Source organism: Colossoma macropomum, unplaced genomic scaffold, assembly GCF_904425465.1.
Source record: "Colossoma macropomum unplaced genomic scaffold, Colossoma_macropomum, whole genome shotgun sequence".
NCBI classification, from domain to species: domain Eukaryota; kingdom Metazoa; phylum Chordata; class Actinopteri; order Characiformes; family Serrasalmidae; genus Colossoma; species Colossoma macropomum.
This window is the reverse complement of record NW_023494801.1, coordinates 8,534,280-8,548,946: the sequence shown is the minus strand read 5'-3', so window position 1 is coordinate 8,548,946 and position 14,667 is coordinate 8,534,280. Positions and strand designations below refer to the sequence as shown.

Below are 14,667 nucleotides of genomic sequence, written 5' to 3'. Positions count from 1 at the left end.
GTGGAATTTCTTGCTGAACATATTATTTTCTGCTGAAAATGAATAACTAATACTCAATGGCTGTTCTGACTAGATATTAAACACATGAAAGCATGGTGTCTGACTCTGAAACACATTCATTCTAATATGTATTTATATTACACCTGGGACCTGACTGACTGCTGAGATGATTTTCAGACCATTGTTGTGTACACATACCCTACACTATGACATGTCCTACTAAGATGATGTACAAAATATATTTTTGGAAATGTTGAGTATGCTACATATGAGAAACAAATCCCTTCACTCACTGCTGGCCTATTCACACCTCACAAGTGTAGATAAAGATGTTAATCCATGACAGACTGTTACAGGTCCCATTTTTACTCTCTCAACACAGTTTCAAACAAATTTAATTTAATAAAAAATTTTATTAAATATATTTACTCCAAAAATTTAATAAGTAGTCAAAGTGCTCAAGATTTTACAAGCTGGTACAGAAAAAACAGATTTTACCAAATCAGTGTTCTTTTTGTCGCAGAAAAACAAAAAAAATGTGTGCTGCATAGCTTAGTGCTAACTTAATAACAAAATATATGGTTTATCAATCTTGCTGTCATCGGCTGAAATATATAAAAACTTTGGTTCAACATAAAAACAATTACCCAGAAGAAACTCAGCTATGCTTAAAAAATAACTCATTCAAAATCAGCGAAACAGCTCAGTGCTGTTCCTTGGTCTTACACAGAAACACATTCTTATACTTCAAAGAAAACTATTCTCTCTATATCCTTAACATTACAATTACCCAAAATATAAAATGTATATTTGCGATAAATACATTCAAGTAAATAAATTAAATCATGTGAATGAATAAATAGCCATATTATCTCCTGTTCATTTCCCTTTGTCATTGAGTTTGTGCACATTGTGAGTATAGCAGCGTTTAGAGTCCGCTGTCCAGGACGAGACTAAACAGAAGCACCAGTCTTCTTCTTCTCCACAGTTAAAGGCTCTGATTGTGAACAGTGATTGTGTCGCACTGTAAGGAAGTCTTTTTTGTAAAAAGTCTTTGAGTAGTGTTCTCAGGTCGCTCTCCTCTTGGTGGTCTCCTGTGGATGGCTATGGGGGCCATAAAGTTTTCCCGCTCGCGTCTCAAAAGCGTTGACCATTTGTTTAACTACCTCGTCGAAGAACAGTGTTGCTAGCTGAGAGTGGAGCAGTGACCTGAACTCAAACGACACCTGGACAGAGAAGGAGAGAGCATGAATGTTCAGTTAGTCATTATGAACGTGGCCTAAAAATCTGTTAAAAGTGTAATACAGTCCAATTATCCACAAGGTAACTAAGCTACCTCTGAAATACTTTACTACGTCTGAAAAACGTCATGTTTTGTTTAACTGGGAGGAAGATAGACCAATCACTATGCTTTAAGAGAAGAGAAGAAGTCCTTAGCTAAGAGCATGAGCATGTGTGAACTTATTCACTCAGAAAATCAATGAAACATGTAATTAGATTAGGGCAGCCAAACTTTTGCATACGACTGCATCAAACCTCAGAGAAATCGATCACTGTGATACATATCAAGTACTATTATGTAATATTTTTTATTTTTTACATTTAACCCCCTATAGTTTAAATGGTAAAAAAATAAAATGGGGAAAATGGTGTTGCATGATATACTACTGATCCTTAATTAAATCTGAAACCTTTGCATGCACACGAGAATGCTTTGCAAAGATCTCTTTAGAGACTCAGTAACATTCTTATGAAAGTGATGTTATAATGCTAACATTTATTAGTTCCTGTATTCCATTAACGTTATTATGACAAATTAGGTCACAGATGCCTTTTTGCAGAATTGTTATGGATATCAACATTACTTAAAGAACACTGACCACCTGCATGTTTCATTGCATAATTAGTCCTGTTTAATTTTAGTGCAGCAATAACTGTGAAACAATGAATAAAAATCTTGAGTATGGATTTTTATAGCATGCTGTACATGTTGCACTACTGGTGCATTTTGCCTGTTTCAATTTATCAAACCTCAAAAAAACTAAATATTTTGTATTGTGAAAACATCTTTTAGTATCATGATACTATATTTTTGCCAAATCACCTGCCTTTACCTCCAGTCCCTCAATTACAAGCATGCTCTCTCTTTACAGCTGCTATTTTATCAATGAGACTATAAATAGCTTGTCTGCCAAATCCCTCCAGGCTTGTGTCCTGTTCCCAGTCATTCCTGTGTCTAATCTCCACTCACAATCAGGTCACAGAGCTTCCACCATCACTGGAACCCTTACACCACTCGACTCCACTGCTGGATATTTGAGGAACAGCGGAAGGAGACCTGAGCGAGTTATAAATAACCCCTTAATCTGCTCTAATCTCTAACTAGGAGTTAGGAGACTAATCTCTGAGAGAATGAAACAGGAATGGGAGTTAAAGTTGTATCAGAACTGTTCAGGTGAAGTATGCGTGTGCGTTTTCCTTCACATAATGACCTCAAGTAAGAGCTGGTGCCATTGCAGAGAGCGCCGTGTTTAATATTGCAATACTTACGTAGAACTCCACGTTACAGGAATCACCCTGGTTCCCAGAAGCAGGCGTGAACCGCCAGACCGTCTCGAGGTGACTGAACAGCGATCCGTCTGTGCACACGGCCTGAAACACACCCACTCTGTCAGACTCAGCCCCCGACAAAAGGCAGCAGACAGCAGACTAGGCCAAAAGACGGGATTGGGTCCAACCTTGGATCACATTTTATGGCCTAGTGTAGACCTTGACCTTGAGGTTACACTTATCCTATGCTGCTCGGACACTGTGATGAATTAACTCAGTCAAACCTGTCTACACTAACATCCTGTATCTTTCCTAATGCCACTTTACTCAGCCTTACGTTAGATCAGGCTATACTGATCACAGTGATGTGTCCTGTAGAGATGGCACCAATCCACTACTATGTGTCAGCAGAAAATATCAGAGGGAAAAGGGAATTTATTCAATCTAATCTTGTAATTAATCTATCCTGAAACAGCACATACTGTGTCACTGATGTCATGGTGTTAGCTATTTTAAAACTAATTGATTTTCTGTCACTAATCAAGTTTGCACTATTGCTATCAGTACTGAAAAAGAAAAAACAGTACTGTGCCTTCTCTAGTCTTCTGATACGGCCACTTTCCTTACCAGTGCACTCATTTAAAGGCCAAATCATAGCAAAATGCTAATCTCAACCAAGAACTGTCCCTATGGGGAGGATCTGTGATGAAGTTCTAAGGAAATAAATTGATAAAAAGGCTCTCGCTATCACTTATATTAGTAACTGAGGAATCTGCTGATTGTTTTGAAGATTAATAAAATATTTTGTTTTATAAAGGCCAAAGAATAAAAGTGAAATGACCTGAACAATAAGAAACCATGCACAGTCTTTAAAAATGTCAAAAATTTAGATGCCCTTAAAAAGACTTAAATACTAACACTTTACTGATGGGCAGCGTTCATAAGGCTACATGACAGAGCGTTTAATGACAGCTGACATAAACCTATACAGACATTTATAAAGGCTTAATTCCACAATCGTCAGTCATAATACATTTTCATAATTTCATAATTCTTGCTAAGATGAAATTACATGAGGAGCATCCTTTATGACAACTAACACTTGTTGGAATAAGCCTTTATAAATGTTTATGTAGGTTGTATGATAGTCTTAACAAAGGCCTTATATATATGTATATATCGCTGTTGTCGGAACAAACAACATTTTTGTTGTTTTTCAGTTTTTGACATAATTTGGAAATGCCTGTTGTTCTTTATGTTGTGTGTAAATTTCATGATGAATGGACCAAAAGAAACAGAATGACTTGAAAAAAGTCTGGTTCCACTGACTTACATTAAAAGTAAAGTATGTTATTCCTTCTCCTGTGAAGTTACCATTTTGGAGATACAAGGTTTTGTTCAGACAACAGCGTCTTTGTGACAGCCCTAATATCCCAAGCTAGGTCAAATTTCTTTCTGGCTCAGGATGAGTATCATGGTAATGGGACTTACTCTGACTTGGTGGTTGGGGATGACGGTAACCTCGGAGACATAGCGTTCAACAATGGGGGGGAATCCGATTTCCAGCTGTGCCTGCACATCTCCGTTCCGCCCCTTCATGACCTTTGACTTCTTGCACCATGGCACAAACTGCTGGTAGTGCTCCACGTTGGCTACTATGTTGTATATTTGCTCCGCTGAGTAACTGTAAGCAAATATTGAGATGATTTTCTGACCCATATAAAAATACGGGTAACATACAGTATCAACACTAACAAAATGGTTTATAATGACATTTTGTAAAGAAAAAGATATGTTTCATTTGCCTAAAACTGAATGAGCAAACCCGTTTCTTTTTGGTTAAGGTTAGGTTTAGGGTTCGGCTTTGGGAAAGCGACTGTCCACTCACCCAATAGTCCGGTTCTCGGAGTACTCCATTCTCCGTGCTACAAGGGGGGCAGCCAGGTTAATAAAGTTCCGAGTGGGCACAGCCTGTGATGTCACAGGTGGGAGGGGCAAGCTGGCATGCTGTGTTGCTAAGATACCACAAGAGCTCAAATGTCTGGCAGAGAAACAGTAGAAGAGAAAGAGAGCAAGTAAGTACAGTGTGGTAGTCAACAGTGGCTGATTCTTGGGCTTCACAATAGGGTTAAAGACTTTTGGCTGTAGAACAATATATACAGCATATACAGCAGACCTACAATAAGCAATAGCACTGTCAGATGAACTGGTTTTAAAATCTAGTATGAACTGGTTAATGTGAATATAAATGAGTTCTTCTGGGATAGGGATATACGTGCAAAAACAGGTGAAAAGCATTTAACATTTTATTTTAATATAAAATTATGCCATGACTAAAAACATCAGGTGAGATATAAGACCAAACAGCATGTTTACTGTTATAATAGCACATTCTCGTGAAGAAGGGACGTACTGACAGACCATCACTTCTGTGAAATCACACACCAGTCTGAAAAGCACCTAAGCACCTGCTCTACACAGGCAGTAAAAGCAAACATCCTGAGCCTTATTCAGGTGCCGTGATGTGGTGCTCGACAATCCAAAAATCTTCCGTTTCTACTGACTAACATAACAGCATATATATAGAATGAGAGATAGACCGGAAAATTCTAGTATGGTTTGAAAAATGTTTCTTGTGGAGGATCTTTTATCTGCTATACAAGCAAAGCGCTTCTGAAGCTGCGCAAGGTCAACCAGTAGATAATCACATTAACCAGTTCATATTCATTATTCAGTTCATTATTATTGAGTTGCTACTGAAAATAACCAATTTATATTCACATTAACCAGCTGATATTAACCCTTTCATGTCCAACTACATACAGTATTATGCTAAAAAATTCCCAGAGAACTTCTTCTGATTGGTCTAAAATGTTCTTAGATTCACATCTAACAGTGTCCGTTTCAATTGCTTTGACTACATAAAATGGTCAAACTCTTATTCACAGTCAAATTTGGATTTTATATTGTTTTTGTTTAAAAATCAGAAGTTTCATGTGACAAAAAAAAGACTGAATTTATGCATGTGGTTCGATCAAATTTGTGGTCAGATTAGCTCACAGAACATATGCACCAAAGGAAGTAAAATAAAATCAAATATAGACATTAATAAGTTAAAAATTCAGTTCAATTCAAACAGTTCTTTCTGTCTCTCTCTCTCTCTCTCTCTCTCTCTCTTTCTCTCTCCCTATCTCTCTCTCTCTCTTCACTAATAACACTGGCGTCTCGTGACTTCACATTCCTGTGAAAGTTTTCTCTCTCTCTCTCTCTCTCTCTCTCTCTCTCTCTCACAGCTGCCCCCTCACAATACAGTACGTTTACGTTTAATATGTTTAAGAAGCATAACAACCATAACTGTAAAGTATAAACTCAGAAGAACCTGAAAACGACTCAAATTTAACCCAAAGTCAAGGTAAATTATTTAAGGTCATTTCAGAGCAAAATGTGGCTTTTTATTAGTTTCTGTTTTTTACAATTACCGCTATTTTTGACCGATTTTAGTCTTTCTAGGACAGGTGTGAGGAAGACATCAGCTCTTCTTACCTGATGGTGCTTTTGCTGGAATTTCTCCTCAGCACGTTGTACGACTGAGTCTCTGTCATCTCCACCAGAGCTCGGAGGAGGAACGGGGTGGTCTTCGTCGCCATTAATTCAGCTGTAGTGATTTTATAGCTGCGAACAGGTTTCCTACACGCGTGGTTCCCTAGCCGCTCCTTTATTTCCTCACAGCCGGCTCCAAGTGGTGAAGGCTGTGGAGAGTGCCGGATGCCTAAGCGATATTTTCCCACCTGTTTTCCGACAAGCCCCACCCCCTTCACTACGATTGGCTATACATTTTTTATATATATATATATATATATATATATATATATATATATATATATATATATATACACGTATTTGACAGTTGGAGGTATTTCATTAATGAAATCACTGTTAATATTACTGACAACTGCCAACAACACTATTATCAACGTGTTATTTATTAGAATTTGAGCTATTTGGGTAGAAATTTTAATAAAAACTGGTTAACATGTTTGCGAACTGATTTATCTGGATATCATCTGTTTAAGGCGAAGGTTTTAAAATACACTGGTTGATGTGAATACAAACCGGTTGACTTGCATATTATCCGGTTCTCTCCTGCAGCTTCTTTTAGTCTAAAAATTTACCGAATTTCTCCTAAACTTCTAAAGGTCTACTAAAATCTATGTTCCTGTGTTATGTCATTATCCTAGATAAGCTTTTTGAATGTAAGGTTTTCAGTTTGGGCCGGACTACTGAACTGCTAGCCAATCCCAGCATTGGAAGGGCGGGGCTTACCTGAATACGGGTGGGAAGTATATCGTGTTGCCTAATACGGGCGGCACTTCACGCTGTGACGTTTCACTTCGGGGGGGAGTTTGGGATTAGATGGAAAAGTTTCTGGAATTTACAGTCTTTACTCGGTATTAACATCTTCACGTCACTCTGACTTTAATACAGACCTGAACGCTCAAAGAAGCCTTTGCAAGATTAAATGGTTCTTTGCATTGTGAAAGGGTTCTTCATATTGATGGAGAACGTATTGTGGATCTTCATTAAATGGTTCTATATAGCAACAAATAGGGTTCTGCTGTTGTTACGATGTCAAGGATGTCAAAGAACCCTTTTTGTTGCTATACAGAACCCTTTTCAAAAAGGTGCGTTATAGAACCATTTAATCATGCAAAGTGTTCTTTGAGTGTTTTCATGTTTTTTATAGAACCATTTCCTTTTCTAAAGATCCATTGAAGAACCATCTTTTTTAAGTGTGTAGATATTCACAGCAAGTGTTACAGAGGAAACTACTGATAACGTATCTAGAGTCAGTGGTACTTTATCAGTTAAGATCTGTGGTGAGAGATCTACCTGCAAACATATCAGAGTTTCAGAGCAAACAGAGAAAGCAATGCAGAATTATTTTACAGCAGATATTTGTCATTTATATTCAGAAATTAAATATGAAAATATGATATCATATTAATATGGTTGTAGTTAAAGGGGAATTTGACCAATTATTCAAAATTCAAAGTTCTATGTAATTAAATGAATTCAGAGTAGTTTGAAATATTCCGTTCTACAGAAACAAATGTGCACAGTGGTGGTGATAGCAGACGTCTGAAGAGTTTAATGTCTCTAAAAGCTCCCTCACAGAAAGTTATTACATAAAATGGCTATGAATACACTGCTTGATCCCTGAGAAGTTGTTTTACAATAGTTATGGCCTAAAACGTATAGTTTTTAAATCCATTCATGACGGAGGGATACACGCAAGGCAAAATAGTAAAAAAAAAAATTTCAGATTTACCACAATTACCAACATTAGACATAAAAACTCAGAAGAACACAGATTTGCTTGTGGCTTTGAATAGTAAATAAAATAGATTTATAATGTGAGACGTTGTAGACGTTGAGACCCCTGGCTCCTATCACCACCGTGTTAAAGAATTTTGAAATCCTGTAAGTTCCTGTACAACACACCATTTTACATCAAAACCTCACAGTGACTTTGTTTATGTCTCAGACTGAATTATGCAGAAAATTTGAAATATTTTTGTAGTTCATTTATTCAAATCCCTTTATTTGGTCAGTACATTCATTCATTCTAATGTAATGTAATACTTTACATTACTGTGTAAATCAGGAATTTTGCTGTATTAGCACAGTTGGCCAGGAACCAATCAGTCAATCAATCAATCAGTCAATCAAGCATTAGAATGCAGAGTTTACATATGGAGTGCATCACAAACACACATAATTTACACACACGTTTTTCTGTGGACATTCTTGTTAATTGAATGAAATAACTGTGTTATACACTATAAAACAAAATATATTCACTGTCAGAGTACTGTAAAATTTAATGGTCAATACCCGTTTTTGAAAAAAGGGTTAAATGTATGTATTTAAACATATACATATATACTGTACTTCAACACTGCTGTTAATTCACAGAAATGTAATGCAAATTTACAAAAACGAATTATCACTCTTATTTCACAGACATTTGTGTTTATTTTAATGGTTGTTAATGTTATTATTATGGTAAAATACTGTAAATCAGTATACCTATAGTAGAATTAGTGAAAGTGTTGAATTACAGGAAAAAGGCAGTATTTCTAAGAAATAAAATGACTGTAATTTTACAGATTTACCATCATTGAGAAAACACACCTCTACTGTTAATAATGGGTTTTATCTGACTCTCCTGCTGCTGGACTTTTTCCAGCTGATTTTACAGTGTAGCTTTAAGTTTCTGACTGTGACTTTAAGTGTGTCCTATTGATCATATGATAGTGCTCTGGGTGAATGTAGGACAGAAAACATTCAGAGTGATCAGGGTTACTCAAAAGACTCCACTTCACCTCAGTAGGCCTTTCAGCGTGTTCCTCTAGGTGTGCACTTTGCGCTAATCATATGCATGCAAATCGCGTGATTCAGACGCACTTTGGACTCTCCACTCTCACACAGTTAATTTAATGTTAAAGTGTGTGGGTGTGTGTGTTTCTGTGTGTGCACTCATTTTTCTACATTTTCAGGACAAAAATATCCTGACATTGTAGGACCAGGAAAAAACCCCCAGAAAAAACAAGGCTGACCTTTTCCCTGAAAACGGTTCTTCAAGGGTTCTGTAGTACAGGCAATGGTTATATATAGAACTGACACAACTTAAAGAACTGTTTGAATGCATAAAAGGTTCTTTGTATGGTTTAATGGTTCTTCTCTATGATGCTGTTATATATAGTTCTGTAAAGAGCCATTAAAATGGTCTAACACAGCACCAAATAGGGTTCCACTATTGTTATAAACCATTGCATATTTTTTTTGGTACTATTTAGAACGCTTTTGCTAAGAGTGTACAGGACCAACAGCATGGTACTGACTTTGCATGGAATAAATGCCCTTTACATTACCTTATACTCCTAAAGAAGATGGTTCTTCAAGGGCTCTTTAGTAAAAATATGGTTCTGCTTAGAACCATAAACACTCAAAGAACCCTTTGTAACAAGCTTGACATCATAACAATAGAAGAACGTTTTTTGGTGCTGTACAGAACCCTTTTCAAAAAAGGTTCTATGTAGAACAATCTGCAGCACATTCTCCATCAATCTGAAGAACCTTTTCATTATGCAAAGAACCCTTTAATCATGCCAAGGATTCTTTGAGTGTTCATGATTCTATATAGAACCATTTTCCTTACTAAAGAACCATTGAAGAACCATCTTTTTAAGTATGTATATAATAGCATATGATAACTATACATGATTTCACATAACATTGCATAAAAAACCAGTATGTGTTCCTATGTGTGTTATAAAAGGTTGATTTGACCTGTGTGTGTGATAATATGGTCAATGTCCTGCCATTGAACTACACTGTTGCCTATTATAGCTTTTTGGGATTGGTTACCTGCAAGGTCACTTTATGGCCTAAGTACATTTGGCACTTAGTGCATTGACCATTTTATGATGGTGTTCAGCTCTGAACTGATAGTCAGGCCAGCCCAGCTCTAATCCACATAGTCCAGCACATCAGGCATGCAAACAAAGGCCACATTAACAGTGTGAAAATGGAAATAAATGACTAATGACACAGCTGGGACTGCGTCTGATAATTGTCATATAAATGTCATAAAATGTAATTATCTTGTTAATAGTTTGCTCTTAAAATATAAGTCTAAAGTTGCTGCTTTATTAGCCACCTAAAAAACATTAGTAAAAAACTCATTCTGCCAGCATACATGCTAAAAACGTTAGCATTAGCCACATAGCTAACAAAAAACAAACATTGCTCATGATGTCTCAAAGGATTTATTTTCTTTTACTCTCTTTTTTTTGCTTTCTTTTATTCGCTTATTTACATTTATTCATCTCAACCCAACACACCCAATTCACATTTTGTTTGTTACACCATAATTTGACTGTGGAAAACGACTATAGTCATCTTGAATAATTGTGATAATCTCAAATAATTGCAATACACCGATTATGTAATAATTGTGACAGCCCTAGCAGGGCCTCCAACATGAACTGTGGAATTCGCTACTCTGTACAGCCGTGCTTTTGTAGCTGCACCCTCAGCAAGTTAATTAGTTAATAAACTGTAATCTTTGATTCTAATGATCATGATCCTGTGTGCTGATGATGGGCTCTTTAGATACAGGCTAAAGTTGGTTATGTGGTTCTCAGGCCAACACCAGTCACCTCGATCAAACCTCTTTTACTCAGCAGGGCCTAATTAGGGCACCTAACCAATCCTGGATTGCACAGGTACTACCAGCTAATCCAATCACATACGTAACTGTTACCACAGGCCAGGAGTAACGTACGGCACAGCTGAACACGTGAATGTGAAACAGACATACAGAGAAGAACATTTCAATCACTGCAAAAAGCATTTAAATCTGTACATAATTTCAACATTAATAAAATGTATTATATTGATACTGTTTTGTCAGTCAGCTCATGTTCTGTTGGCAATGATTGTGTTGATGTAATATTTTTAATTCATGTGGAAATGATGCACACATCTGCAATCATTTTGCAGGTGGCTACAGAATCATTATTACTGTTCTAGACTGTTTAAGTAACAACGGAACAATGAAAATCATTGAAACTCAGCAAACTGTTACTATAACGTTCAAATATCTTCTCATCCAACATTACTTCTAAAATCAGGGGTGTTAATAAGTAGTTTGTCCCCCTTTGCTGCAGCACCAGCCTCTATTCTTCTGGGAAGGCTTTACACTAGATTTTAGAATATTGCTGTGAGGATTTGATTGCATTCAGCCACACAAGTATTAGTGAAGTCAGGTACTGATGTTGGATGATTAGTTCTGGATCATAAACGCCACTCCAACTCATCCCAAAGGTGTTAGATGGAGCTCCATCACTCCCGAGAAGGCAGTTCCATTCCTCTATAGCTCAGTGCAGGGGGTCTTTATCTGATGCCTGGGCACAGTTGAACTAGTGTCAACAATGGGTGAACCTTAAAGTAGCTTAATTCACTAAAATCCCTTAATTTAATTCCCAGTGAAAATGGCCACTGAGTTAATCAATTTTTAGCAGAAACATATATTTAATAAATTATACAGATTATAATTTGTCCAGTATTTAGTGTATTAAATCTGCACTGATATTTGTTTATTCCTCCAAAGTTCCATCTCAGAAGTTGGTTGCATTTTTCTGTTTCTCACGATCTGAGTAATCCCAAACACATTCAGTGATGTTCTGGACTCTGGGGTGGTCAGTCCACTGTTCTGAAAACACCAGCAGCTTCTGTGCTTGATTTGCAATATTTCATTTTCTCAGTAAGAGCTTCTTGACAGCTACACATCCTTTGAGACTCATAGTGCTGAGTTGTCTTCTCACAGTAGAAGGATGGACAGAAACACCTGTGGATGTTTTCAGATCTGAGGCAGCTTGATTTTCTCCTCTCTCTCAAAGATGAAAGCTTCAAGTGCTGTTTATCTGATGGGGACAGTCTTGTTGGTCTACCAGGTCTTTCACGGTTGTTCGGAGTGGAACCTTGGAACCTTCTGTTTTTCAATTATTTTCCTCTGAACTTTTCTCTTCCTTCTGCTAGTGGATTATATTTAATCTCCTCAGAAATATCTTCTGAAAGCTTGTACTTAATTGCTAATGGACTGAAAGTTAAGTAAAGGTCTCTGACGTTTGCACAGTACTGTATAGTGTATGATGACAAGTTTTTTTTCCTGTGTCTACTATCAGCTTAGCAGCGCCACCTGCTGCTCCATCATTTGGCCTCAGCGACTGTTTTCCAAACTGTTCACTAAAGTGTAAGTTAAAATTTGTACTGTTGTCATTCATTTTATTTACTTATCATTTTACCTTATTTTATTTTTTTTAGTTTTTTTCTGTTCCTATTTTGCTTTTATTTTGTTTTTATTATTTGGAACATTCTCCATTTGGAATGGGAATTCAGGTGGATACCATTTTTAAAAAATCAGTTTCTTTTATCTGACAACTAATTAATAATCTTAATGTGTCCATTAGCATCTCCTATTACCATATATGCAAAAAAGGAGAGCTTAATTACAAAGATATTTTACAGTCACTGGTGTTATATGAATATAGTGTAACACCAGTGGCATTCTGGTTAAAAACTGAGGATTTTGTAAATTGGCTGACTCATTGGTGGTCAGGTGACCTTGTATTAAAATTACTAATAAAAATGATATCTGGCATTATTTTGACAACATTTTAATTACCCATCCATTAAATCCTATAGCACTGGTGACACACAGAAGTTATGTGCTGCCTGATGAACAACATTATTAATAAATTAATTAAATATAGTGAGCAAGTGTGACTCGCCTTCTCGCGCCTTGAAACACTTCCTCTCTGATTAGCCTCGACTCAAAGAGGCAGCTTAATAGAGTTAAAATTACTACGAGTCCTGATAACACCAGTGACCAAAATATCTGTGACAAAGGTATTTTTTAATGAAAATACATAATTTTTTTAATGTAGTATAACGTCAATGATATAAAAAGTACATATGAATCTGTTTTATACAAATTCCTAAGTTAAACCCCTGAAAAATATTGTTTTATATTAAAAATAGTTTTTCAAATGTTGAAAATTGGTTATGTGACAAGTCGTTTTCCATATGCAGAGCGACTATGAAGCAGAATAAAAAAAGAAAAATCAGAGAAAACATTAGAGAAAAGTATTATTTAATCTTGTAAATCAACTGTGGAAATGTCTATACTGACTCTTGGAGCTGTGTCTAATATTTTAAGCATCTTTTTAAGCCCTGCAACCTTTGTGACACGGTTTTCCGCTCCAAATGGAAAATGACCCATTTAACTCTACTCTTCAGTTGTAAAGCACTTTGAGCTGCTTTGTGTATGAAAGGTGCTCTACAGATAAAATTAGTATTATAGCTTAACATGACCAGTTAGTAATTTCAAATACTATTTCTACTGCCAGTCTAAATTAGAAGGACATGTTGTGAACATGTGATTTATGATTTCATCTTGGTCAGACCTTGAACTGAGGTCAGTTTCAGAACATTTTCTACTCTCAGACCACATTGTTCTTGCACCAAACTCTAGCCAAAGCAAAGCCACTAACAATAACCAGACAAGCGGGTTATTAAACAAACTGTGTGCAATGGAAGGAGAGTAGGAGGCCTTGTTCAAGTCGGCTGCCTCGTGTCTGGACATGATCAACAAAGCAATCAAACTGCCAAGGTTAGAAAGACAGACCTCACTGAGCGACCACATGGAGTGTTTATAGAAGAGAGAGAAAGAAGGAGGGACAGGAACTTCAGTGTTTCTCTTTTCTCCTCTCTGGCAGACTCAGAAGAGGTAGGAGATGTAAATAACCTTCCACTGTACTGACAGAGTCCACTAACTGTTTCCTTTCTTCATTTTTTATTTCAGTTTCAAAACTTCTACACCAGACTGTGAAACTAAAGTCTCATTCAGCTATTACCAATTATTACATATAAAAACCCAGAAGACGTATGCGGGTTCACTGACAGATATGGATAATGAATAAAATGGATATATAGCGCTGTAGATGTATAAGCACTGTAGACATTGAGACCCCTGGCTCCTATCACCACCATTTTAAAGAAATTAGAAATACCATACATTCCTCTACAACACAATTTTACATCAAATCCCTCTCAATGACTTTGTTGATGTCTCTGTGACTGAATTATGCAGAAATTGTAAATAATCTGTGTTCATTCATATCCATTTATTTGGCCAGTTCATTCATTTATTCATTTATTCCAAAATGTATAGTACTGTATAAATCAGGATTTGTGCTGTATTAGCACAATAGTAAGTTAATATATGGAGTGCATCATAAACACATATTTCCAAGTTTTAGTGTGGATATTATTGTATTTCTAAGAAATTAAATGACTATAATTTTGAAGATTTTTACCATTATTGAGAAAACATCCTTTTTTTACATCGATCATACTGATAGTGATTTTTACAGTGATCATATAGTTATCAATTATGTTACATCACACATATGTAAAAGTTATAATGGGGTAGGCAGTTATGTGCATCAATAAAGTGGCTTAACTGTTCGCACAGTACTGTGGTGTGTT

General features: G+C 36.4%; 1 protein-coding gene across 1 annotated transcript; it reads right to left on the bottom strand.

Moving 5' to 3' along the window:
* Positions 1–393: 393 nt before the first annotated feature.
* Positions 394–6,299, bottom strand: si:ch73-141c7.1 (coenzyme Q-binding protein COQ10 homolog, mitochondrial). Its single transcript, XM_036589945.1, has 5 exons — positions 6,094–6,299; positions 4,439–4,591; positions 4,042–4,234; positions 2,551–2,652; positions 394–1,226 (listed from the first exon to the last, which is right to left on the bottom strand). The coding sequence occupies exons 1-5, from the start codon at positions 6,195–6,197 to the stop codon at positions 1,068–1,070; spliced, it is 711 nt and encodes a 236-aa protein (XP_036445838.1). The 5' UTR covers positions 6,198–6,299; the 3' UTR covers positions 394–1,067.
* Positions 6,300–14,667: the final 8,368 nt, after the last annotated feature.

Excerpts from the sequence above, each read along its gene's own strand:
- si:ch73-141c7.1 (XM_036589945.1), bottom strand. The coding sequence starts at position 6,197 with ATGGCGACGAAGACCACCCCGTTCCTCCTCCGAGCTCTGGTGGAGATG. Across the intron at positions 4,592-6,093 it reads TCCAGCAAAAGCACCATCAG|ACATTTGAGCTCTTGTGGTA; the intron begins GTAAGAAGAGCT and ends TTTCTCTGCCAG. Across the intron at positions 1,227-2,550 it reads CCTGTAACGTGGAGTTCTAC|GTGTCGTTTGAGTTCAGGTC; the intron begins GTAAGTATTGCA and ends TTCTCTGTCCAG.